Source organism: Citrus clementina, unplaced genomic scaffold (assembly GCF_000493195.1).
Source record: "Citrus clementina cultivar Clemenules unplaced genomic scaffold, Citrus_clementina_v1.0 scaffold_3, whole genome shotgun sequence".
Classification (NCBI taxonomy): Eukaryota; Viridiplantae; Streptophyta; class Magnoliopsida; order Sapindales; family Rutaceae; genus Citrus; species Citrus x clementina.
This window is the reverse complement of record NW_006262339.1, coordinates 40,496,418-40,523,493: the sequence shown is the minus strand read 5'-3', so window position 1 is coordinate 40,523,493 and position 27,076 is coordinate 40,496,418. Positions and strand designations below refer to the sequence as shown.

At 36.5% G+C, this 27,076-nt stretch overlaps 2 protein-coding genes and 1 pseudogene across 4 annotated transcripts; 1 reads left to right on the top strand and 2 right to left on the bottom strand.

Annotated features, from left to right (window-relative positions):
- The first annotated feature begins 5,198 nt into the window (after positions 1–5,198).
- On the top strand, positions 5,199–9,118 carry LOC112099978 (annotated as a pseudogene).
- LOC112100219 (pentatricopeptide repeat-containing protein At5g18390, mitochondrial) lies at positions 7,592–11,045 on the bottom strand. Of its 3 annotated transcripts, none has more exons than XR_002906536.1 (2): positions 9,376–11,045; positions 7,592–8,355 (listed from the first exon to the last, which is right to left on the bottom strand). XR_002906536.1 is itself a non-coding variant. In XM_024188973.1 (1 exon), exon 1 carries the CDS (start codon positions 10,807–10,809, stop codon positions 9,472–9,474), a length of 1,338 nt encoding a protein of 445 aa, XP_024044741.1. In that variant the 5' UTR covers positions 10,810–11,045; the 3' UTR covers positions 9,149–9,471. The 3 variants fall into 3 exon arrangements, 1 of the variants encoding a protein (XP_024044741.1); XR_002906535.1 differs by lacking the exon at positions 7,592–8,355 and adding an exon at positions 8,362–8,777; XM_024188973.1 differs by lacking the exon at positions 7,592–8,355 and having other exon boundaries at positions 9,149–11,045.
- Positions 11,046–11,656: 611 nt separating this feature from the next.
- LOC18049400 (probable UDP-N-acetylglucosamine--peptide N-acetylglucosaminyltransferase SEC) lies at positions 11,657–21,932 on the bottom strand. Its single transcript, XM_024188972.1, has 27 exons — positions 21,563–21,932; positions 20,931–21,073; positions 20,685–20,783; positions 20,537–20,587; positions 19,828–19,944; positions 19,599–19,655; positions 19,009–19,128; positions 18,687–18,749; positions 18,509–18,584; positions 17,900–18,009; positions 17,736–17,789; positions 17,583–17,650; positions 17,387–17,489; positions 17,031–17,233; positions 15,460–15,556; positions 14,765–14,836; positions 14,574–14,650; positions 14,287–14,488; positions 14,022–14,189; positions 13,779–13,889; positions 13,615–13,701; positions 13,371–13,498; positions 13,200–13,282; positions 12,946–13,051; positions 12,698–12,844; positions 12,125–12,245; positions 11,657–12,005 (listed from the first exon to the last, which is right to left on the bottom strand). The coding sequence occupies exons 1-27, from the start codon at positions 21,705–21,707 to the stop codon at positions 11,892–11,894; spliced, it is 2,922 nt and encodes a 973-aa protein (XP_024044740.1). The 5' UTR covers positions 21,708–21,932; the 3' UTR covers positions 11,657–11,891.
- Positions 21,933–27,076: the final 5,144 nt, after the last annotated feature.

The window sequence follows — 27,076 nt, the reverse complement described above, 5'->3', positions numbered from 1 at the left end:
GATTATTTTTAGCACACGAAGGCCCCTCGGAAAGTCTCACCCCATTCCTAGTCCGGCGGACGAACTTCGCCAACCCGTTCCACCAAGGCTATAGCCCACCCGTTTTTTTGGCCTTTTTCCGCTGGTGGGTTTTGGCGCCCCGACCTTCGGGCGCTTATTTTTGGGTATGGCTGTGCCCGCGGCCTATTTCCAGCACACGGAGGCCCCTCGCAAAGTCTCGCCCCATTCCGAGTCCGGCGGACGAGCTTCGCCAGCCCCCCCCCCCACCTACCAAGGCTATGGCGCACCCGTTTTTTCGGCCTTTTTCCGCTGGGGGGTTTTGGCGCCCCGACCTTCAGGCGCTTATTTTTGGGCGCGGCTGTGCCCGCGACCTATTTTTAGCACACGGAGGCACCTCGCAAAGTCTCACCCCATTCCGAGTCCGGCGGACGAACTTCGCCAACCCCCCCCCCCAACGAGCTTCGCCAGGCCCCCCCCCACCCACTTAGGCTATGGCGCACTCGTTTTTTCGGCCTTTTTCCGCTGGGGGTTTTTGGCGCCCCGACCTTCGGGCACTTATTTTTGGGCGCGGCTGTGCCCGCTACCTATTTTTAGTACACAGAGTCCCCTCGCAAAGTCTCGCCCCATTCCGAGTCCTTCGGACGACCTTCGCCAGCGCCCCCCCCACCAAGGCAATAGCCCACCCGTTTTTTTGGCCTTTTTCCACAGGGGGGTTTTGGCGCCCTGACCTTTGGGTGCTTATTTTTGGGCGCGGCTGTGCCCGCTGCCAATTTTTGGTACACGGAGGCCCCTCGCAATGTCTCGCCCCATTCCGAGTCCGGCGGGCGAACTTCGCCAGCCCCCCCCCACCAAGGCTATAGCCCACCCGTTTTTTTGGCCTTTTTCCGCTGGGGGTTTTGGCGCCCCGACCTTTGGGCGCTTATTTTTGGGTTCGACTGTGCCTGCGGCCTATATTTGGCACACGGAGGCCCCTCGCAAAGTCTCGCCCCATTCCGAGTCCGGCGGATGAACTTCGCCCCCCCCCCCCCCACCAAGGCTATGGCGCACCGGTTTTTTTGGCATTTTTCCGCTTGGGGGTTTTGGCGCCCCGACCTTCGGACACTTATTTTTGGCCACGGCTATGCCCGCGGCCTATTTTTGGCAGACCGAGGCCCCTCGCAAAGTCTCGCCCCATTCCGAGTCCGGTGGATGAACTTCGCCAGCCCCCCCACCAAGGCTATAGTCCATCCGTTTTTTTGGCCTTTTTCCACTGGGGGGTTTTGGCGCCCCGACCTTTGCGTGCTTATTTTTTAGCGCGGCTGTGCCCGCGGCTTATTTTTGGCACACGGAGGCCCCTCGCAAAATCTCACCTAATTCCGAGTCCGGCGGACGAACTTCGCCAACCCCCCCCCCCCACCAAGGCTATAGCCCACCCATTATTTTTGCCTTTTTCCGCGGGGGGGTTTTGGCGCCCCGACCTTCGGGCACTTATTTTTGGGTGCGGCAGAGCCCACGGCCTACTTATGGCACACAGAGGCCCCTCGCAAAGTCTCGCCCCATTCCGAGACCGGCGGACGAACTTCGCCAACCACCCCCCCCCCCCACCAAGGCTCTTGCCCACCCATTTTTTTGGCCTTTTTCCGCTAGGGGGTTTTGGCGCACCGACCTTCGGGTGCTTATTTTTGGGTGCGGCTGTGCCCGCGGCCTATTGTTGGCACACGGAGGCCCCTCATAAAGTCTCGCCTCATTCCGAGTCCGGCGGACGAACTTCGCCAGCCCCCCCGACCAAGGCTTTAGCCCACCCGTTATTTTGGCCTTTTTCCGCTGAGAGTTTTGGCGGCCCGACCTTCGGGCGCTTATTTTTGGGAGCGGCTGTGTCCGCGGCCTATGTTTGGCACACGGAGGCCCCTCGTAAAGGCTCGCCCATTTCCCAGTCCAGCGGACGAACTACGCCCGCCCCCCCCACCAAGGGTATAGCCCACCCGTTTTTTTGGCTTTTTTTCCGCTGGCGACTTTTGGCGCCCTGACCTTCGGGAGCTTATTTTTGGGCACGGCCGTGCCCGTGGCCTATTTTTGGCACACGAAGGCCCCTTGTAAAGTCTCATCCGATTCTGAGTTCGGCAGACGAACTTCGCCCGCCCCCCCCACCAAGGCTATACCCCACCCATTTTTTTGGCCTTTTTCCGCTGGGGGCTTTTGGCGCCCCGACCTTCGGGCGCTTCTTTTTGGGCGCGGCCATGCGTGCGGCCTATTTTTGGCACACGGAGGCCCCTCGCAAAGTCTCGCCCCTTTCCAAGTCCGGCGGACGAACTTCGGCCGCCCCACCCACCAGGGCTATAGCCCACCCGTTTTTTTGGCCTTTTTCCGCTGGGGGCTTTTGGTGCCCCAACCTTCGGGCGATTATTTTTGGGCACGGCTGTGCCCGCAAACTATTTTTTGCACGCAGAGACCCCTCGCAAAGTCTCGTCCCATTCCGAGTCCGGCGGACGAATTCGCCCGCCCCCCCCCCATAAGGTTATAGCCCATTCGTTTTTTTAGCCTTTTTCCGCTGGGGGCTTTTGGCGCCCCGACCTTCGGGCCCTTATTTTTGCTCGCGGCCGTGCCCGCGGCCTATTTTAGGCACACGGAGGCCACTCGCAAAGTCTCGCCCCATTCCGAGCCCAACGGACGAACTTCGCCCGCCCCCCCCCCCCCCCCCCAAAAGAACCCACCCATTTTTTTGGCCTTTTTCCGCTGGGGGCTTTTGGCGCCCCGACCTTCGGGCGCTTCTTTTTGGGCGCGGCCATGCGTGCGGCCTATTTTTGGCACACGGAGGCCCCTCGCAAAGTCTCGCCCCTTTCCAAGTCCGGCGGACGAACTTCGGCCGCCCCACCCACCAGGGCTATAGCCCACCCGTTTTTTTGGCCTTTTTCCGCTGGGGGCTTTTGGTGCCCCAACCTTCGGGCGATTATTTTTGGGCACGGCTGTGCCCGCAAACTATTTTTTGCACGCAGAGACCCCTCGCAAAGTCTCGTCCCATTCCGAGTCCGGCGGACGAATTCGCCCCCCCCCCCCCAACAAGACTATAGCCCACCCAATTTTTTGGCCTTTTTCCGCTAGGGGCTTTTGGCGCCCCGACCTTCGGGCGCTTATTTTTGGCCGCGGCCATGCCCGCGGCCTATTTTTGGCACACAGAGGCCCCTCGCAACGTCTCGCCCCATTCCCAGTCCGGCGGACGAACTTTGCCCCCCCCCCCCACCAAGGCTATAGCCCACCCGTTTTTGTGGCCTTGTTCCGCTGGAGGGTTTTGGCACCCCAACCTTCGGGCGCTTATTTTTGGTTTAGAGAAAATAGATATTGACTATAATTATTAGTTATATTTTTATATTTTACTATAAGTTTTTTTAAAAAAGAGAATTTATAATTAATTAATTTTTTTCAAGAATCGAACTCGGACTACGGCCCGGGTTAGCCCCCTCATAGCTTCACCCCTGGTTCCTGGGATAATCATATAATAAATAAATAATTTGTATTATCATAAAAATTTAAAAAAATAAAAATTTGAGCTTTGCAAATTGCATATGCAGTTGTTAAAAATAAAATTTTTGTTGAAGTGATGAGAAATCAAAGAATTTATTTTGGAAAGAAAATGAGAACAATTAATTTGAAATAATAAAATAGGCATATCTATAATGAGGAAAAGCTCAAGTATAAATAAGTTGAGTTTGAGAAATCTCATGAAGTCAATAAGATCAAAAGGAGAAAAATAAAATGTTCTAACAGATTTAGACTAGATAAGTTCCTAGTTTGTGTAACTTATAATGTTGATTGTAGTTTATAGAAAATTGAATAGGGGCTACAATAATGAATTTTTAATATATTGCAATAAGTAGATATTTACTTAAATAAGAGGAATAAAATGAAATTGACCTTGGTAATATTATTTGTTTTCCGTAATAAAGGTTTACTTTAAATTTTACAATATCAACTTTGAATTTAAACTTGTAATATTGAAACTTAATGCAGGCACTGGAAACTTGAAATGCAAAAGTAGTGAACTAATTAACTAAAATATTTGAACACATATGTGAAAATGTTTAACCAAAATATGGGACTAATCTAACCAAATATAAAATCGAAAAAGTAAATTTGGTATCTAATCTTATTTATTAAAATCTCATATAAATAATAGGAATATTCAACATAAAATTAGTTGAATTATTAGTTAAAAGTCATGTCCCAATAAGAGAGAAAGTTTAACTAAAAGTAGACTCATCCAAGGAGAAATGAAATTTACATGTAATTTAATCTAAAATATTAGTACTTAACGAATTTAGTAGGAATAGTAAACGCAAAACTCATGGATTGAAAAATTATAGCATATAAACCTATAATTGAGAAAGATGAACAAAAATTAAGGACTAATCCAACCAAAAATAAAATTTTAAAAGTAATTTTAGTATTTAACCAAATTATTGGAATCTTAACTAAATAATAGGAACACTTAACACAAAACTAGTGGAATTATTGGTTGAAATACATGAACTCATATGAGAGAAAGTTCGTTAAATACCAATATTTTGGATTTTTGTTTAACCAAAATTTGATACAAATCTAACCAAAAATTAAATGCTACAAAGTAATTTGGTACTTATCCCAAATAATTGAAATCTTACTTTGAAAATGGGAACAATCAACGTAAAACTAGTGAAATTATTAGTTGAAACTCATGTGCCAATAAGGGAAAAAGTTTAACCAAAATTCGAAACTCATCCTACAAGAACTAAAATTTACTTGTAATTTGACCGAAAATATTGGTATTTAACGAACTTACTAGAAACATTAAATACAAAACTGGTGGATTGAAAAGTTGAAATAAATGAAACCATACGACTTCAGGATTTTTGTGTTGCCATCAACGATTTCAAGTTCAAGACGTGTGGTGTGTATCGTTTTTCTGTACATCAGTGGGAAAATGATCAAGATTCTCCTATTGTTCAGTCAAATTTTTTATTTCTCTCCTTACGTTTCAAAACTCATTAAAATTCTTTGGCATTAAAATGATTCCGTGAACTTTCTAATTTTTTGTCTATTTTTTTATTTTACCATTAAAATTAGACTTATGATTAATTTTTTCCTTTTATTGATTAATTGTTGACCTTGGTGTATCATAAGTCTAATTATGGGGATAAAAAAAATTAAAATGGAATGGAATCGTTTTAACAAGTAGTTTTGACTGATGTTCTGGGCACAATATTCCTAAAAGCACAGCAAATCAAGTTGGCTCAACAGTCACAACCGTAAATGTAGAATAGATTCCAGGTCTCAACATTACTCGGCATATGCGTAGTTCGTATCGACTACGCGGCAAACGGCGGCCAAACCCACCTGACACTCACCCTCGTGCCACAAAAATCCTAGTAGTCCTGGAAGGCACTCTTTATGTTGGTTTCGTGACATGAAACCAGCTAAATAACATGCTCTTCGCGAGTGCCCTGAACAAAGGAGACGTGTTTGTGTTTCCAATTGGGCTCATTCAATTCAAAGTAAATATTGGACCAACCAATGCTGTTTACCATTGCTGCTTGGAGCAACCAGAATCCTGCTGTTATTACAATTACAGATGCAGTCTTCGGATCTGATCCACCAATTGATCCTTATGCTCTCGCCAGGACATTCCAACTTGATCCATATGTAGTAAAAGCTCTTCAAGCGTAATGAAAACTCTTCAAGCAAAGTTCGGGGCTAACTAGTTGCCTAGAGACATAGTTTAGTTACTATATGTGTGAGTGTATGTGTGTAAAAATTTTAAAGTATAGGAAAGTTCGAGAGAGTTCTTAAACTGTGGAGTTTAATATATTTTCCCGACTTTTTTGGATTTTAAAATTTTGGACTAGAAAACTACTATATGTGTGTGTGTATAAAATAATGAATGCCATAGTATCCTCTTTTACTGGCACGGAATTTGTGAAATGTTTCGAAAGAGGATTTTTTTTTTAATAAACTTGATAAATACAGCATAAAAATCTAAATTAATAAATAAATAAGCGAAAATACTCTCAAATACAAAGAGAGCCAGAGGCTCCAATACCTTCACTTTCATTAGGTTTCTACCAAGTTATTAATAAAGTGAAACTATTTGAACTCGTTAAAATATTCTTTTCGACATTTAATTATGAATTGAACAAATCGAACTTGATTTGAAATCGTATAGCAAACATTGGATTAGAATACTTTTGGGTTAAGAAATGCAATTACCAGTTTACATATAATCAAGGATTTACTTCTGGCCCAATTCTCCTTAAAAGTTTTTAAGCTTTGTTAATTAAAACGGTCGGCATTTAGAGAATACTTTCGTCAACTTTATTTGTTTAATGAATTTTTTTAAATAAAAATAGTTACAAATATGGAAGCGAAAACACAATTATAAAAACATGTTTTTATATGCTCTTAACATTTATTTAATTTTAATTAAATTTGTGAGAATAACATTGAAATATGGGAAAAACTTAAAAATAAAAAATTTAAATTCTAATTTCTACTAGTTGTCTAAATTTATCAAGGTCACACAGTTGTAATCCCTATCGTACAACAGCGTTATTCATATGACATGAGCTTGAGTTTGTGGTTCGTTATTGGAATACATAAGTCCTTTACCTATAGTAAAAGTTATCGTTTATAAGCACTTAATTGTTACTTAACTTCTCTTATTGTTTTAGCTCTCGAATTTAGTGGTTTGAAATTAAGTGTTTTACAAGCCCTTAATTATCACTTAATTTCTACTTCCGTAATTATGAGTAAATGTATTCTAATCATTTAGCGAAAAAAAAAAATCAATAATTTTTTTCTTTCCTATAATTTTTGGATTTTTTCTAAGTTACAGTTTGTATAATTTACGTCCTATATAAAAAATTAAGTAGAATCACTGCCGTGTTACTACTTTTTGCATGTTTTCGTATGGACAGTAACTTATAGCCGGCTATTCTTAGCAAAAGCCATAATTTCTTAGTTTTGATAATTACAATGGCATTGATTGATATGAAGACTTTTTGGGACCATGAAATAGATTTGTAGTCGTAGTTGACTACGTATGTTAACGGACAACATTTCTACTTTCCTAATTCACATTCAGCTTCACTCCATCACTCTAGGCTCTATAGCCGCAAAGAGAAGAGCAGCAAAAGCGCGGAGTTCAGAAAATTAAAGACAAGACGCTACCAATAATTCTGAACTAATTTTTTTTTTCCCTGTAGAAATATTGGTTAGCCTACAACTGCTTTGGATGTCAATTCAAATTAGATTCTTAACCCAATTTTAGGGGCACGCAATTCTTCTCAACGTGGCATTTTGTCCCCATGGCATAAAAATTTGTCTTTTATTTATTTATTCTTTTAAAGGAAAACATCATTCCCTCGTTAAACATCTCAATTACCTTCCTCGTCGAAAACGAAAAAATAAAAAATGTCGATATTAATAAATAAATAAATAAATAAAAGGAGCCATTTCGAGAAGCAAAACTTCAAACTTGTGAGCTGTACGGAAAATATTGTCATTATAACATAAATTGTTGTAAAGTAGTAGGCGGACCCACTCACAATCGTGTACACAGTGAGAGAGATGCTTATAACTATACAGTAGTAATTACAATAATATTGCATTTGGGTACGCATTTTTCTCATTGTATGTGTAACCGCTGAATCAGCTGCAAATTACTATCCTTCAACAGGAAAGCTTGTTCAGTAGTTGAAAGCATAAAGCACAGAAACTGAAACTATAAAACTATAGTTATGCAAAGATAACCTAGTTTTTAAGCTAACATAAAAATGATTGCCCATTGATTCTGTCATACCAAATGAGTATTTGATTTGGACGGACAACAAAGTTTGAAGCAAATGAAAAATCATAAAATACATGCATGCGGAAAATGTTCAAAGTAATCATTTCGCCGAGCCACCGCCCTATGCGTCAATCCAAATTCCAATACCAAGTCCAAGAGTCCATCAACCAAACTATTTATTACCGTTTATTACTCAGATGAACACTTGATAAAGCCAGAAAAGACAACAATTACGAACACCATTGTTTCTTTAAAATAAATGACGGCGCACTTGGTGGAACACAACCGAATGCCAAAAGAGAATAGATTCCGACAAAGCTTATATTTTATATGCGAGTCTATTAGATTCTCCTTTTAACTCTTCACCAGCCAAAAGTGGGTTTACATACAAGTCAATAATAGGGAATAGTAAGACAATATTTGAGCGACATCATGGTCTTGGGTCCAGTAAAGCCTTTCTGGGTTATAGCATAAAAAGATGTGAAAATACTAAAGAGACATCACTGCATTCACGCCAAGAGTATGCAATTGCTGATTCAAAAGACTGCCTTTGTGGATTTCTGCCATAAAACAGAAGTCCAAAAATCATTGTAAGCAAACCAAATGAAAACTAAAATTGGTACCACCTCTACAAAAAAGGCAAGAACTTGTTGGTTCTGTCATACATAATTGTGGGTTCATTCTATATTAGAAATGAAGCAATGAGAAGTGCTTATAAATGAGTAACCCACACACACAGAGTAACAGATAACTGAAGAAGCAAAGCTAAATAACAAAGTTGAAACTGCACAATTTCCCAAGCAAAACCTAAATACATTGTAACAGGATCCCAAACCCTCTTAACCTCAGACTAGTTGATCTCTCATAGCTCTCCAATGGACAGAGGTGATGCTCCATATATCTATGGATTTTAGTCTCACAAAAATACTTTTCCTAACTACCCGAAGTTGTTTGGGCATAAGAATAAATAGAGGTTCGTCATCTGCAACAAATAAAACCGAAAGATTTCAGAAACAGAAAACTTCCAAACACCTTTGACAAAAATCACCCAGTTAATCCATATAGAAGAAGATAATATTATTTAGACTAGAAAAGAAGTTCCTAGATCGAAGCTTCATCCACATAATTAAAGAAAGAATCAGGATTCCTGTTCTACATTGATTCTCCAACATGCTTCATTCAAACTAAAGTACTGCATTGATTCTCCAATAAGCTTCATGCAACAAATAAACACAAGATTTCAGCAACAGAAAACTTTCAAACACCTTTGACAGAAATCACCCAGTTAATCACATCAATATAGAAGAAAACAATATTTTTTAGACTACAGTAGAAGTTCCTAGGTCAAAGCTTCATCCACATAATTGATAAAACAATCAAGATCCCTATTTCTATGTTAATTGTAATAAATAAATTGAACTAAATATTTCATGGAAAAAAGGCAACAACCTACGGAATGCTGTAAAAAGAACAACGTGACAAACATATTAACAAGAATTTATTAACAATGCCAACATGCCAAAAACAACTGGGAACCTGAAATTCAACAAGTTGCTAACTTCTCATAATGAAGAACTCACATCATTCTTGAGTGGAAACGTGGAGAATCCAAAAGAATTCTTTTCAATTCATGCAATTCTGTTAAAGAATCGTCTTCAACTGCTAATTGACATGCATCAAACAGACCGAAGAGATACCTCCAACTGCTCTATCTTCTCAGCCAAATCATGTTTTCCACAATTCTTCAGCCCATCAGTAACCAAATCAAAGCACCTGGAAATTGGAGTCAACCCCATCTCAGTCATTTCAACCAAATAATTTGCCGCCTCCACAAATCTTCCCCCGCGCCCGCACATTGTTATCAGCATTGTATAAACCGGCCTATTTGGAGGATGCCCCTTAATCTTCATCTCACTAAAGAAACAAAATGCATCATCAAACTGGCCCCTCCTAAACATCCCTTTAATAATAGGAGCATACAAGCTTGGGAATGGCTTGTGACCATCCTCAACCAAATTATGCAGCAATCTAAAAGCCTCATCAATCATACCTGCCTTTGAAACAGCTGGAATCAAAATCTTATACGTACTCACATCAGCGCACAAACCTAACTTACATACACTATAATACATCTCAACACAAAACTCAACCTCCCCGGATTTACATATCGTCTCAATCAACGAATTAAAGGTTTCCAAATCCGGAACAGACCCTTGTTTAATCATTTTATTAACCATCTGTTTAGCAGACTCTAAATAACCGGCATTCAACAACCCTTGAACCAACAAATCACGACCTCGAACAGGCGGGTTGAACCCTTTATCACTCATCTCCTGCAAAAACTCTTGTGCCTCTCTCATTTTCCAAGAAGAACACCAAGCATTAACAAGAATCGCGTACGTCCTCTTATCAGGGACAAAACCTTTTCTAATCATCCTCCTAATCAAAGCATAAGCACCATGAAACAACTTGACCTCACACAAAGCAAACAGCAATGAATTATACAAAAGAACACACTGCTGACAATTGAAAGCGGTACACTTGTTAAAAACCTCAACAGCATTATCAACCAACCCATGTTTACCAAACTCTTCGATGATGAGAGATAGAGTTTGAGGAGAGACGGAGAGGTTGTAGGGTTTCATGAGTTCGATGGTCTTCCACATGGACTGGTAGCGTTTGTGGTGGGCGAGGGTCAGGATGAGCTGTTCGAATTCGAGGGAGGTGGGGGAGTATTGGGGCTGGGAGCGGGCCCAGGTGAAGAAGCGGAGGGATTCGGAAGGGGAAGTAGTGTGGCAGACGCGGAGGACGCGGTAGACGAGCTCTGACGTGAGGGTGAGGTTGAGTCTGTTGAGGGTGCGTTCTGGATATATGTCGTGACGGACTATGTTGGCGATGTGGTTTACGGCTGCGAAGTAATCGTCTTTTGAGGTTTTAGCCGCGGCCGCGGCGGTCATCGTTTTGAAGGAGGGGATGAGGCATTGAGTTCGGTTTCTGAATAGCGAAACTAACATCTTGGAAGGTCGAATGTGGGAACTTCACAAGCGTGCTATGTGTTTGAAAGAATTCCGCAATAAAAACTGCTCGAGCTGGCAATCGCACTTGCATGGTATATGTTTGGATAGAATCCGTATTCTGAAATACATGTTTTGTATATCAGAGTTGCCGGCGGTGGTTATCTTATTAAATGAAAAATCCATGATCCAATTGCAGTATTACATTACCATCTTGCTTTTTAAAAGCTTCCAAGCATGCGTGACTTTTGACAGCGGAAGAGCCGACAACTCCACAGCGTTTGGGACCCCTTCATTATCCTTCAAAACCCCGCTTCAAATAAAATTAATCATACATAATTATTTTTTTTTCAATAAATCACTTACATTCATAATCTGTCTTTTTTAAAAAAATTACTTATAGTTATAATCAATCTTTTTTTTTTAATTTTTTTCCCAATTACTTCTTATCTAACTAAAATAAACTATACAAAATTTAAAATAATCTATTACTATTTTCATATTTCTTATCAATTAAATATTTCTGTACTTAAAATTATTTTTAAATCATAATTTAACATATGTATAATTTAATTAAATAATTAATATTAAAAAATTCATCACTTAAAAAATCTTTTAATTTGTGCCTAAGATAATAATAAGATTACAAAAGAAATGAAAAATGAATAACACAATACTACTTTTAGGTTTTCACTAAAAAAAATTAAATAAAAAATTAAGAGTGTTCTTTTAAAAAAATAAGGAAAAAAAGACATTATCACAAATAAAATAAATATACCTGAAAAAAGGGGTTTAACGAGGAGAATAGAGAGGTGCCAATGGTCCCAACTCTAATAGAACTGACGGCTTGAGGAAGAAATCTATTTATTTTCTTTTCTAATCTCCAAGGTTTTTCACGAATCCTCATAAATAGAAAAGTACATTTGGACACAGAATACAATCCATCATCAGCACTGACATCACAAACACAGCCATGGCGTCATTTGAATAAGGTGAAACAATTTCTTCTTCTAAATACAATAATCATCGTTCTATTATTTCTCTTTGCTTTTATCTACAATCCCGTTTCCCTTCCCGTCTACCTATCTATCGCAAGGGAAGTCCAAGTCATTCTCAGTTACTTTGAAGTGTTGGGGCTTCTGCCCGGAACAAAGGAGACTCCACATTTTGAAATATGACCTCTCCAGATTCTTGACCTGCAATTTCCCCCCCCCAAAAAAAAAAAAACACAAAAATCAGCATCCATTTGTAAGTCACTTCTTTCACAAAATGGGCAAGAACTGCAAAACAATGGCAAACATTAGTTTCAACTCACCCATCGTGCTGTGTCAAATAGAGGACATGTCAAGCGTACTGATTTAAGTTTATTGGTGAGGGCCTGGAGCTTTTGCCGATCCAATGCCAAAGATACAGCCCTTTCTTCATATTCCTTCATACTAAAGTACAAGGAAGGATCGTCAGAATATAAAAAGTCAAAATTCAGCTTTCCATCAATATAGTTAAAAGGAAAGGAAAGTACACAACACACTACAGAGCATTTCACTTATCCTAATTAACAAGTCATTGGATTACCAGATTCATAGGATCATTGAATATAAAGTTGGCTGCAAATGAACCCACCCCCCCACCCCCCCAAAAAAAAAAAAAACACCGACAAAAAGAAACAAAAACACCTGGGATGTACCCTCAGGCCTGTGAAAGCCTTTTGTGTGTTAACTATGAATAATACAGCTTTACTTGCAAACATAGAAATAAAACCCATATGGCTTTCCAATTGATATGTCAAACAAAACAGCAAATGCTAGGACTTGCATTGTTCATCACCAGCAAACAAGTATTGTCTAGACGTTTGTACAGAGGCCAAAAAAGAAAAAAGAAAAATGCCTACCTGTTGACAATCATCTCTTCCCCCAGTCCAGTTGCAAGACAGAGTGATCCAGCAACCCTGGTCGCCATTTTCTCCAGGGGCAGAGTTATCATTGGCAAACCCGCCCATAAAATATCTGTGCCCGTAGTATGTGCATTGCACAAAGGCCTGAAAAGATATTGAGAATGAAGCAACAAGGTATAAGTACTCGCTATAAATAAATAAATAAAACAAACAGAGAATTAATTGAAACAAGAAATAGAGTTTACGTGTCAAGGAATAGATCTGCTAAGGAACTGCGTCTGATATGTTCTTGCTTCATAGCAACATCAGTGAATATAATTTGGTCAGGCTGCACACCCTGTGCAACAGCATCTGAACAAAGGCCACCAATCAAGACCGCATATTCAGTTTCGTAATTGATCAAATAAGAGTTGATGGAAAGGAGAGATAAATGTCAAGGAACATCAACAAGAAAAATAACTAGAAAGAGGTCCTAGCAGAATTTCTTTAAACAACTTACATGCTCGGAGTCTCATTTCTCCTGCAGCTGGGAACCTAAGGAGCCAAAGTGCACTGTTGGGTACTCGTCTAAGAATATTGCACCTAAAAACACATCACATGAATCTCAGATGCCAAATTGTATACAACTACACATAGTTAACAAACAAATTCAGGATCATCCATGTGTTACCAAGTATTAAAGATTTCAGGATCCATTTTGTATAACTGGTTGAAGCATGCAAATATAAATTTGTCTTCAGGGAGACCATAATCTGATCGTTTGGGCTGGCAATTTGGATCCAACACATCCATATTTTTCTGCAATTACATAAGAATTGTTACAAACATAACTTCCCCTGCTTTTGAAGTAGGATAACAAAAGATGATATAAACCATATAAGGATTTATTGTTACCAAAAATATCAAAGATATACCTGTTTATAATCATTAACAAAGTAGCAATGAGGGACATGCACAAGCTTTTCCGAATAAATATGGGCATAGCGCAAAGGAGAAACAAACTGTAATAAAGAGACGTGTTAGAAAAACAGTAACGACACAAGTCATCAAAAGTTAAATGTGGTCATCCAATCCTCACCTCATCAGTGACCAAGTAATCAATGTAAGACGCTCCAGTGGTTCCAGGAAACCCCATATATGAAACCTGTATAGGTGCAGGCTGCATGGCAAATATTTCATTTCTGGCCCCCTGCAAAGTCATAGGAGCCATGGTTTATATTATAACTTGAAGTGACGAATTATTATATAAACCGATAACCAACCCATCATATCCTCAAAAAATATATCAAGGAACACTTTGGGAAAATTAAACAAATTATACCTTAGTATAACCATTGAGATTGATAAGGATCTGTATCTTATCCTCATTGATCAGTTTAGCAATCATATCAGATGACATAGCGGAGACATCAACAAAATGCTCAGCCTCAGATTGGGTGCGCTGTCTCCATTCAGTACCATCATTGGGGCTCAAAGCATAACAGAATACCTACAGAATCTTGTCAGGTCTTGCATATAATGACAAAAATACAGCATGTAGAAACCCAGGTAGCCTTGGCAAATGGGCAAAGCTCAAGATTACAAACCTCAACGTTTTCTTTGTTGTGCATGCCAAACACAGATCCCATAAGGTGTGACAGTGGGTGATTTCCAAAGTCGCTGCTTACATACCCCACCCTTAATCTTCGAAGTCCACCATCAAGCCTGATGGGAATTGGGACAGGATGGTTGAAGGGAGGAAGAGCAAAGCGGGAAGCAATTATTGAGCAATGCGATGCATATTTACGACTGCAAGAGAATGCAAACATCAGAAGGGAAAGCTTTTCCATAAAAAATACAGTTATTTTGTATCATGATAAGAGAACAATCTTACCTAATTTCAAGTGCAAGCATTGGGTCAATGGGATAAGCTATAGCATGGAAAGGCTGCACGCTAGGTAGAACTGACATCTGAAATGCAAAATTGTGGCAATCAGCACACTTAAAGAGTAAGCGTAAAACATTCAAGACGACACCACACCACTGAACATAAGAAATTAAATATGAACACGTGAGAATACTCACATTGACCTGTCGCCTGATAATCCCCTCAACTTCAGAGAACATTCTATCACGATCCTCCCAGCTGCAGACACACTAGAAGATAGGGATAAAAGATCAATTACATTTGCCCAGAAACACTTCATATTGGTCCAGATAAACTAACATGACAATTTACAGAGAAAAGTACGAATTAAAGTAGTATGCACGCGTCTCAAGGTCAATTAACTTTAATGGACGCTATTATTGACCACAGAAACCAACGATGGACATTAATATTGTCCACAGAAGCCAACTACGCACATTACCTTAAGAATGTCTGCAAAAACTAAGATGTTTAAGAACGAGTTCACTGCCCATCAAAGCATTCCATATCAGCTAAAATGCAAAGATATATAGATTCATTTTCCAAGACCTTTCTAAATTTGACAAGTCATTAACAGTGACAAGACCAACCGCATAAAATTAGCAACACCTTACTCTTTCTAACATCTACTAACTAACCCATTCATTTGCATTTTGTTTCCAGAGTACAACCATGAAGAAGAAGGTACATCTCAAATTCATCGTTTAAGTGGGTGATCATCGACTGCTAACAATATCAAGCTATATTGATCACATCCGTGACTGAATCAAATTTAAATTGAACAAAACAATTTCCTAGAGTGCATAATATGATTTGCCAACACAAGGCAACATAAAATATATTATTACAATACCTGCAGTGTATGCAGAAGGTTACAAGTTGCTTCAGGAAAGTCAGGTCGAAGAAGCAATGCCTGCTTGTAGCTCTTTATGGCAGCCTCCACATGTCCACTGCTCAATATATAAATTCCAAATTACAAATAGCAACACTATCAACATGTAATAACATATTCCACAGCCTAACATTAAGACTCTTTGAATAGTCCACATCAGCTAAAGAATCAACATTCAGGTAGCGTTTACATTTTGGATTGGAGTGGGAATCCTGAGGAATAGGAATCCTAGGATTGGGATTGTGGAGTGAGAGTGAGAGTGAGAGTGAGAGTAGGTTGTTTACTTACACTGGAATGGAAGCATGGAATGGAGATCAAAATCCAATTTATGTGTTTATTTTGTATTGGAATGGAAGTAAATAGTTTCAAATTATAATTCTACCCTCATTTAAAGAATTGTGATTTTTAATTACAAGTTAATAAAAAAATATATTTGATGAATAAACATTTATTTTATTATATTTGTAAATTTATAATAATTATTAATATTCTTAATTATGTACATCACAATTTTTTATTATTTTTAATTTTAATTATGTAAATTAAAAATTATTGATAAGGGCAACATAAATGAAACATTTTTACTATTAACATAGTACGAAATTAATATTTTCTTGGAATAAACTATTTATTATTATTAATTTTAATATTAAATAAATATAATACTATTATTTTTAAATAAATATAATAATATTATATTTTCAAATAAAGATAGTATATAGTAATATTGTTAATATAATAATATTATTTTTAAGTAATTTTAACTTAGAATCAAACCAAATTATTATTTAGTTAAATATAATAATATTCTTTAAATAAATATAATATTATTTGTTTTATTTTATTAAATATAATTATATTTAATTTAATAAAAGGAGGATAAAAAGGGGGTAACTATAAAATGAAACATTATTTTATTTTATTTAATATAATTATATTAAATTTATAATTATATAAAATAATAATATAATATTATTTAGTACAACATTAATATTTTCTTAGAATAAACTATTTATTATTATTATTAATATTAAATAAATATAATACTATTATTTTAAATAAATATAATAATATTATATTTTCAAATAAAGATAGCATATAGTAATATTATTAATTCTTTATTAATATAATAATATTATTTTTAAGTAATTTTAACTTAAAATCAATACAAATTATTATTTAGTTAAATATAACAATATTATTTATTTTATTTTATTAAATATAATTATATTAAATTTAATAAAAGGGGGGTAAATAAGGAAGAATTCCACTCCCACTTCCCCCGTGGGAGTCCCACTCCCATTCCCCACCCAAAAAATGAGTAAGGCCCATGGAGTGGGATTCCCAATCCTCCCGTCAAATGTGCAAGTAAACACTGGAGTGAGAGGACTCCTCACTCCCACTCCAGAAAGTAAACACAACATCAATTCAGCTCAATTCTATACTTCATGTCCACCGTCTCACTAAAGAAGGAATTTTTGCTTTAAGAGGGCATCTAAGATATTTATTATTAAGAACAGTAGAAAAGATACCTGTCTTTGTAGGCGGAAGCCAAATTTGCATGGGCTTCTGCCATGGTTGGGCGGATGGTGATAGCACGTATATAGTCCTGGATTGCATCAGTCACTCTACCAATCTCCTTGTAAGTGTTGCCCCTATTGACCAGCCCATCTGCGGCCAAAGGATCAATGCGAAGAACTTCATTGTAGCAAGATATAGCATCTGCATAATTTCCCTGTCATGATAACACAAAGGGGTTAGAGTCAATCCATTACATAAAGGAACACAACTACGACTTCCAACTGAACTGTGCTAAATAAAATGAACAGAGAAAATTACAGAAATAGTGAAACAAGAAACTAGCTTTAACTCAGAAGCAGACAACTACCTGTTGTTTATATATTACAGCAAGATTGTTGAAAGGGGCAGACAATCCTGTTGTTACTGCTAATGTAGCCTTATAATATGAAGCAGCAGCAGGCAACATGTTCCTTCATGTTTGAAAAAGTCCGCTTATCATTAGCATACTTGAAACCAAAAAGTTAAACAATTCACTAAAAGATCAGGCATTCAGGATCACGTACCATTCCATATATATATTTCCAAGATTGGTAAGTGCTTGTGGATGGCTTGGTTGTAATGAAAGACATTGCTTCAACACCATAGAGAGTCAAATCAAGTTCAAAAATATGTCAAGACAAAATAAATAAATAAATAAAATGAGAAAAAAATATTACATTATAGCATTGAATTGCCTCATCGACTCTGCCCACATCTTTCAATGCATTACCCTACAATTCACATAACAAGAAGAATAAAATGTTACCAACAACTGTATTTCATATTCAAAAAACTCGATACTCATCTAAAAATCTATAAAACAAAACAGAACAAAACTAACCAAATTATTGTAAGCCTCCAAAAATCGAGGATCGCAACCGATCGCTTGCTTATAATAGAGGATTGCCATGTCTGCTTGACCTCGCTCATAGTAGGTACTAGCCAAGTTACCTGTGATAGAATGGACAGCTATGTAATTGACCAAGTAAAAATCATGTTCAACAGCTACCAATGCCACCAAAAGATTCATAAATTAACAACTAAAAAGCCATCAATAACCATAAGCAGGTAACAATGTGCTATTCTTCAGAAATTCAATACTACCTGACCAGCCTAAAGTTCCTAATAAGGCATTTGATAAACCATTGATCGATATCGAGCATCAGAAACCAGATTTAAAAATTAACTTAAAATCACAGTCAAACAAAAAGCTACCACACAGCCACATTATTGATAAAACCACAGAAGTTGAGCTCCATTTTAAGCAACATGCCAGACTATGATTTTATAGGTATGGACTACCAACTGGACATCATTAAAAATACAAGCAACACATACTGCCAACAAGAGAGGACTTGACATGGACACAGAGAGAGATCATCAAAGGAATTAAAACAGGCAGCAACATAACTCATAAACTTGTATCTATAAATTATGAAACTGCACTCACCAAAAGCTATTGCATTTGGACGTGTCTGAACAGCACGCTGATAGCACATGATAGCCTCTTGGGGCATCCCCAAAGCCTGGAGAAGTCAAAAGAAATATCTTGTTTCTCTCTGATACGGAATACCATCCCAGACAATAGCAGCCACCTGACCTTAATGAAACAAGGCATCATAACTTACCTTATAGACATTTCCAAGGTTTAGATAGGCATCAGGAAATGTAGGTTTGAGTTTCACAGCTTCCTAAAAATTGCAGAACATTCAAAGAAAAGTTCAGAGAATGGTAAAACAAAATGGCTGGAATGAACAATCATACAAGAAGTAAGAAAATTTATAAAAGACAAAAATCCAACAACAGTATAAGAAGGAATCAACATGGTTCATGGCGCAGTTAATTAAAGCAGAACACCGCATTATTTTCCAGACAAAATCTAGATAATCAACTAGAAGGCAATCAGTAAGAAAACCACATAAGTGGAATATGGAAGAAGGCCAAACAAACCTTATAATATTGTAAGGCTCTATTAAGATCTCCAGACTCCATAAAAAGACCAGCAAGATTTGACCATGCAATAGCAAAAGTTGGTTGTATGCGAAGAGCCTCAAGGTAGCAACTGTATGCCTGCACAAAACGTTAGATTCTGACAATTGGGAGTCTTGCACACGGAAGTTACAACAAGACCAACCATCATCTCAGCCCTGGCCTGTAGATAACAACTTGATATCTGTGTAGAACTGTGAATTTAGACAGTTCCACACATTAATTACTCCATCAGTAACTTTGCAGGAAAAAGGGAGACGCACACAAAAAATATGGGAAACAATGCCTTCCACCCACATGGAGGGTGGACAAGGAAGAGTCTAGGCCAGGTGAATCCAGTGGAGCACACATTCACTGGGTTACAAATACAGATGAAACTACTTCTGCTACCGCAATGAGAACAGATAGCAGTACATCAGCATATAATAGCCAATGGTAGCTGAAGGGCATGAAAACTGTAATGAACTGAACTTTGTAGCCCAAGATTCCAAATCAAGGTCTGTATCATGCAAAGAGAGATAAATGGGAAATCAAAAATGCACAGCACTTACTTCTTGCACTAATCCTTGTGCCTTCATTAGATTCCCCAGATTGCTGTGAGCATCAACCTACATGCCAATTGATAAGATAAATAATTGGAAAAATTCAAGGAAGCTAGAATACTACTAAAGCAAAGGGAAAAGAAGATAATTTGGAGAACTAAAAATGGAGATTTTGTTCTCATTTGGACTATCAAATCGACAACAGACAAAGGAACAGCATTACTGGGTAAAAGCATACCAATAGAGGATTTAGAGCAAGTGCCTGACGACAGCACTGTGCTGCTTCATTAAGTCTCCCTTTTCGCATGTACGCACTAGCTAGGTTTGACCATGCATCAGCGAAGTTGGGGCGAAGCTGCAGTGTTACACAGAAACCCAAAACCAATCAATTACTGCAACAAGGTTCAAGCATACAAGGAATGGTAATTCATAGACGCAAAGCATACAAGAAATGGGAATTCTAGATGCAACGCTGACAAGGAAGTGGAATTCATAGATGCAAAGGAATACAAAGATACCAATTACAACAAAACAGAATCAAAAAGAGTGAAAGTCCACTTAAAGTACATAAAAGCCCACCAAAAAAAAAAAAATTGATGCATCAGGCTCAACCTTTATGATATATTAAAAACCGAATGATTTATCTCACTTACACAGCCCTAGATCATGAACTAATTTTAATTCACAAAACACCACCTAGCAATAGAAAATCCAACTATGTTTCCTTGCTTCATATTTGAAAGGAGCAAATATATCACTCTGTTATTAACAATGCATACTACTGAGGAAAAACATAGTAATGCTGAATTCAGAGGATTACAAACACCAATTTCAAGAGTCAAAGCAGAATAACCACAGATGAAAAGAAAAGGGTATAATAACAATACTTTTTTGGAGAAAAAGGCAATATCTAAGAGGGAAGGAAAGGTTCACAGAAGCACACAAACCTCAATGGCAACTAGATAATAGCGAATGGCGAGATCAATATCGCCTTTTTCCTGAAAGGAACGAAATCCAAATTAAATAGTTTACAATATATGCTAGACCACTATAATCAAAGCCTCAAAGGAAATGAAATCGGGTAGCAGTAATTACCTTCCAAGCATTTGCCATGTTCCCATAGCACTCAGCAAAACGTGGTTCTAGTCGAAGAGCTTCTTCATTTCTTGCAATGCACATATCATAATCATGCAACTGCAAAGGAATAGAAACACAAACTGAGATATTAGACAAAGCCAGGATTCCAAGTAATTAAATGAAAAATGTTAATGGAAGTAGTAGCTCAACTGCACAGAACGCAGCAATGAGAATAAATAAAGAAGGCACTGAAATAGATTCAACCTGATAATAAATTGCACCCAGAAGAAGAAGATTGTCAGTGCGCAGCGGATTTCTCTCATAAACAGAATTGCTATGCTCTAGTGCCTGTTTATAGCTGCCAGACTTATACATTTGATGAGCAAGAGCCATGTGCATGTCTTCATCTACGCCAAAAGAAAGACAAGCAAAAAAAAAAAAAGGGGAAGAATTTGCACTGTCCGTCAGAATCATTCTAAGTTTTGATACATTCCCTTATAAGATTAAAGAATTAACAAATATCTGTGCAAGTTTTTGGGCTCATATTTTTTTTTGTTTTGAATTCAAAACCAAAATTTGAGGCAAAACGAACTCAAAAAGGAAGGGGAGAAAATAAAATAAGAGACAATTTTTTAAGGGTTAAAAATAATCACTCACTGGCACAAAAACCAACAAAAACTTACAATTTAAAATTTAAAATTCTTAAAATATCCATCATTTCTACACCAAAAGAAATTTCTCAAAACAAAAGCAGATTTAAAGCCTAAATTATTGACTAATCAAATTAACATAGACCCCGATATGTGGCACAAATAAAAATAAATAAATATCCAAACGATGCAAAACCCTAAAAATTTCAAAAACTATTTTAAAGAATAAAACTAAAAAATTCAAACCTTCATGCGAATCGGGTCCCTTGAACGACGAGACGAGGCTCAGCGACGACGCCGGCTCCTGCTTCACAGCCGCATATCCGGCTTCTCCCGCCCGATCCGAGACTAACGGAGCCCTAGAAACTCCGTTCTGCAACGAGATCATCATGATCTCCTAAACTCACTCAACAAATCAAGCCTTCAGAAATTATCAAAACCTCCAATCATCAAAAAAAAAAAAAAGATCGAACGGCACAGACAAATCCGATACCCAACGAAGAAAAGGCACCCGATAATAACCCTAGCTTGGTTTTTTTAACGAGATCGTTTCTTCAAAATAAAAAAATTCTCTAGCTTCCCTATTTTTTTTTTTTTTGTTTTCAGGAGAATGTTTCTGAGCAGGGGGAGAGAGAGAAAATAAATAAATAAAGAAATAAATAAGAGGGGAGGCGTGGGGAGATGGTGAGGTGGCACGATCACGAGCGTTGATATATGTACGGTAAAGATACTACCGTTAGGTGCTGTGGAGATTCGGTTATTACTGACACGTATCAAAGAGGTAGATAGCCGGATAAGTTGTTAAGACTTGACTTGTGAGACTTATGTGCCTCTGTCCAATTATCTTTCTCCTCCTGTCTTGTCTTTTTTGGTCTAAAATTAACATGCGAATAATAAATGCTACCAAAAACCAATTAAAAAAATTTTAATAGAAAAATGTTAATTTTTTATTGCCTAATAATATAATTTAGAAATCGCAATGGTCCGCTTGAATCCGGCCACCAGTACCCATTCGTAATTTTATAGATTAAGAGTGGATTTAGTATCATAAATTAAAATCCGCATTAAATTGTGAGTAGATTTGGTATATAGTAAATATTGGCTTAGGTATTCGCTAATCCTTACTTTTTTCAATTATTTTTTAAAAAAATTCAATAATTTTGATACTTATTATGTATAATTGTTATATATAAATTAATTTCATTATATAATTATATTTTATTATATACTTATGAATTATTATATAATTATTATAATTTTATTCTTCAGATTAATATTTAGAAAATATTAGCATTAGAAAATATTAATCTTAAATCATTATTGTAGGAATCGTGGTGGATGGATGCTAATTGTGGTGAATGAATTAAAGATCTCTAACTCTTGGAGTTTGTATTGAATATGAATATAAGATGATAACTGATGTTGGTGCAGTGGTGATACTTTTGAATTCTACTTTTTGATTTTTTTTTTAATTGAAAGCGCTTTTGTAGTTTGATGGATTTGTGTATTTTGTACTTAAATTGGAGAATTGGTGTTAGACTTGTACTTTTTTTGGATTGATGTTTAAATTTTAATTTTTCATTTACATTAATTAAATTTAGAATTGAGTATCTTACGTTAAATTTTAGTGTTTTTTTTTTAAATTGATGTTGAAATTTTAATTTTTCATTTACATTAATTAAATTTAAAATTGAGTATCTTACATAAAATTTTAGGTTATTATTATAAATTTACATATTGAATTATATAATTTTAATTATTAGGTTTTATTAAAAATATCTTTTAACATTTGTAATTTTAAATGTAGAAACCTGTAAAAAATTCATCAAGTATCATTGCCGGTTTGATAATTATCAATACCCATGGCGGGCGATGCCATCCATAATAATAATAGGATCCCTAATTTTTTTTAATAAAATCACATATTCTGCAAACTTTTACATTTTATTATTAGATATATTAAATTTGTTAATGAGGGCGAGCTTGGTAATGCAATAACTTTTAAAATGATTGTTGTTAGTTGTGTGGCAAAAATAGTTAATTATAAAAAAAAAAGAAAATTATCATTCGTATACCCTATATTTGCTCTATTATAAAAAATACTACAACACTTTGAGGGTGTATCAATCGTCCACCCTTAGTTGACAAAATGTATCAGCTGACCACCAAACCATTAGTTGCCGTTTGAAAGCTAACGGAATTACAGTGAATTGACGATTTTACCCTTGAAAATTATCACTTGTATACCCTTAAATTCTCTTTTTATCACTTGTATACCCTTAAATTATCAGTTAAATATTTGGAAAAAGATTTGTACACTGCTGCCCTCACTTTGTGCTTTGGAGATGGGAACTGAAATCGCTTGTTTGACAATAAAACATAAACGAAGAGACATCTATGGTGTGTTTACTTGTGGGTTTGGGGAATGGGAATGAAAAATTTTGTTTGATTTAGAATAATTTGTGCTTAGATTGTGTGCATAATTGTAGGTGTCTAGAAGCTCATATTTCAAGAAAGGAATGCGGATGCAATAGGCTTCCAAAAATGAGGAAAGAACATGGCTACAAAAGAATTAAAACAAATCTGGAACATGTAGTGCTGTAGCAGTTGCTGTAGCAACCATTACTGTAGCAATCCTGGAATAACGACAGAAAAAATTTAGCGCAGGATACTTGCAGAATCGCGATCTGCAGTTTCCTAATCTAACTTATGCACACCTTAGGCTTTCGTTTACCCTAAGTTTTAATTATAAAAGGAGCACGCATCATATGGAAGGGAGGCGGTGAATCAACATTGAAGAAATCAAGAGAAAAAGAAGGAAGGAGCAGAATTTAAGAGAGAACAAGTCTGCACCATTGAAGAAATCTGCAGAACTATTTGGATTTAGTTTTCATCCTTCTTTACTTATTCTCTGGTTAAGATGATGTATTTCATGGCTAATATTTTGCTGTTAGTTTTTCTTTTACAAGTTATGAACTAAATTTGATTGTAGTTGAGTGACAAACAATCTCAATGGGCTCTTGACTGTTCTTATGAGTTGCTACAAGATTGCTATAGCATTTTGCCCTAATAGCTTATATTACAATCATTATTTAGATTGACCTCTCATTTAATGGTTCAAGTTAAGAGAGAGCCGCAAACGGGCCTATCTTAGTGGAAATTATTAAAGTAATACTTGATCTTAATTTAAGTTTCCTGGATTGAGTTTAACTTGAGTCCCAAAAAGACCACACTTGAGTTAAGATTTGTGATGAACTAGATATATGGATTTACCTTGTATGGTAGAGAGAATATATGTTTGTAACGCCATATCTTATGTGATATAACAATTGGTCATTGTTAGGTTGCATAAGGGTATGAGACAAGCAACAACTGATGATGCAAGGTAATTCTGCCCAGTGCTATAGGAGTTGCTGCAGCAACTGGTGTTAATTTGAACAAAACAGCCAGCCCATGAAGAGAGTTTGATCATTCAACTACCTTATTCTTAATAAATTCTTCTTGCGCAACTCATCTAATTTACCTTATTACTGCATTTATTTTATTAAATTGTTAATTTCATTGGTCAATCAACTTTAATTAGATTTTTCTTTAGTTAGAAAGAAGTTTGTACTATCGTGATTGTTGTAGCATTTCTAGTAATATCAATCCATGTGGAGACGATTTTGAATATTCATCACTTTATTATTTGTTGTGTACACTTGCACATTGACACCAACACTGATGCCGAAGAGAAAATAAAACATGAAATCCATGAAACAGTATGGAGCACAAGCATAGAAAAAGACAAATGTCCAAGAACCAAGAACCAAGAAAAAGTGAAAAGTAGAAAAAGACAAAAGTCTAGGAACCAGGAACTAGGAACAAGTCAAAAGTAAACAGGAAACCAACAAATAAAAGGAAACATAGCCTGCAACATACACGGAAACAAAGCGTAATAAAATTCTAATTAATCTGGAAGCTTCAGAACCTAGTTTGAGAAAGAGACAAAAATAGACTTCAAATAAAACTCTAACTACGTAGGGGAAGTCGACAAAAATTAGGAATTAGTAAAAACTTAGGATACCGAAAATTTGTATTATAAATAGAGAGCTCCAAAGGAGTATAGGCAAGCAAAATAAAATTGGCAAGAGAGTAGCAAGAAAGAAAAACCCCGTTGTAATCATTATTTTATAGTGAATTTACTCTCTTGACTCCGTGGACGTAGGCCAAGCGTTAAACCATGTAAATCTATGGTGTTTTTGTTCTTTATATCATTCCCTTTATTCAATTCTTTGGTTGACCAAAAATTAGCGTCAACAATTATGATTATTGATAATGATAATACTAAGGACTATAATTAACTAATGACATTTTAGTAACTTGTAACAATCCATTTTAATTAACTATAATTAACTATAATGAACTAATTAACTAAACACACTACTGAGAATACAGTCTATTCCAATTTCGATTCCTACAACTAAAGCAAACAACTTATTCTAGTTTTGATTCTAGCCTATTTTGATTTCAATCCATTCTGATTGCCAATTGATAATGCACCATTAAAGTATCTGAAGCAATTTCCTTAAAAAATAGACAACTCATTGTCTTGGAATTAAAAATTTTACAATGATTGTTTTTTCAAAATAACATTGACTACTAAATGCTAATTGGGGGTGGGCAACGGGTCAATTTTGTTTGGTATCCGGCCAAACTAAAAGGTACTAACTTATTAAAGAACCAATAAGAATAGAACCAAAACAAAAATTTTGAATTGCAACCAAAATTCCTCGTCAGGTCCTTTAAATATTTATATATATATTTTTAATTTTCTTACAAAATTTAACTTTTTTTATTTTCGTATTCCTCTAAATTCATGCTTCCTAACACTATTTTAATATAAGAAGATGCTAATGGTTTTTTTTTTTTCAGTTCTAATTTTAAGGAAAAAATACTAAACCGAACCAATTTTTTGGGAACGGGTTCAATTTGCAGCCTAATGCTAATCATATCATTTTCTTTTTATAATATTTGGCTTTCAAAAGATCTCTTTTTTTTTTTTCATTTTGCGTCTAAAACTCTTCCAAGTTAATTGACAAGAATATTTTTTAATAATAATTTTGAGAAAGAATATGTCACATGACTTAGTTTTCTCTTAAATTTAGAGTATTTTGTAAGAATTTTATATACAAAAACTATGGAAAAAATGATTTTTGTAGATTTAAGGTCTGCAATATTATGGTACAATGTATATTTATATGGCTAAAGTTTATTATCTTGTTATTTTAATATAATCATAATTATATCTTTAATTGTAATTAATAGTCATAGTTGCAATCATAATTACTATTAAAATAGAATTACCCATTTATTAGATCGTAAATATGTATTTTATAAATTAAAAAACTCATCAAATGAGTGACCTCACAGTAGCTGGCACTTAAAATTGAAACTGTAATATTGCGATCACTCATATTTTTTTATGTTTTTAATTTCTATAATGAAAATAATCAATCTCTTACTTTCATTAAAATTATTTGGAATTCAATTTATAGATGCCGCATCATTTCCAAGAAAACAAAGAGATGTCATGTTGTCGTTCCGTGATTTAATTCAACAAGTGACATGTCGTTTGACATTAGAACATAAACGACTAGGCATCTATCATATGTATCTATGCATATTATGTTAGCATATATGGTTATAAATGTTGATTTTAATGATAACAAACCACATATTTTGGATAAACAAAGAATTACACATTATACTTTTTAAAAC

Excerpts from the sequence above, each read along its gene's own strand:
- LOC112100219 (XM_024188973.1), bottom strand. The coding sequence starts at position 10,809 with ATGTTAGTTTCGCTATTCAGAAACCGAACTCAATGCCTCATCCCCTCC.
- LOC18049400 (XM_024188972.1), bottom strand. The coding sequence starts at position 21,707 with ATGATGATCTCGTTGCAGAACGGAGTTTCTAGGGCTCCGTTAGTCTCG. Across the intron at positions 17,490-17,582 it reads GGAAATATATATATGGAATG|GAACATGTTGCCTGCTGCTG; the intron begins GTACGTGATCCT and ends TCAAACATGAAG. Across the intron at positions 12,845-12,945 it reads GCAGATCTATTCCTTGACAC|GCCTTTGTGCAATGCACATA; the intron begins GTAAACTCTATT and ends ATATCTTTTCAG.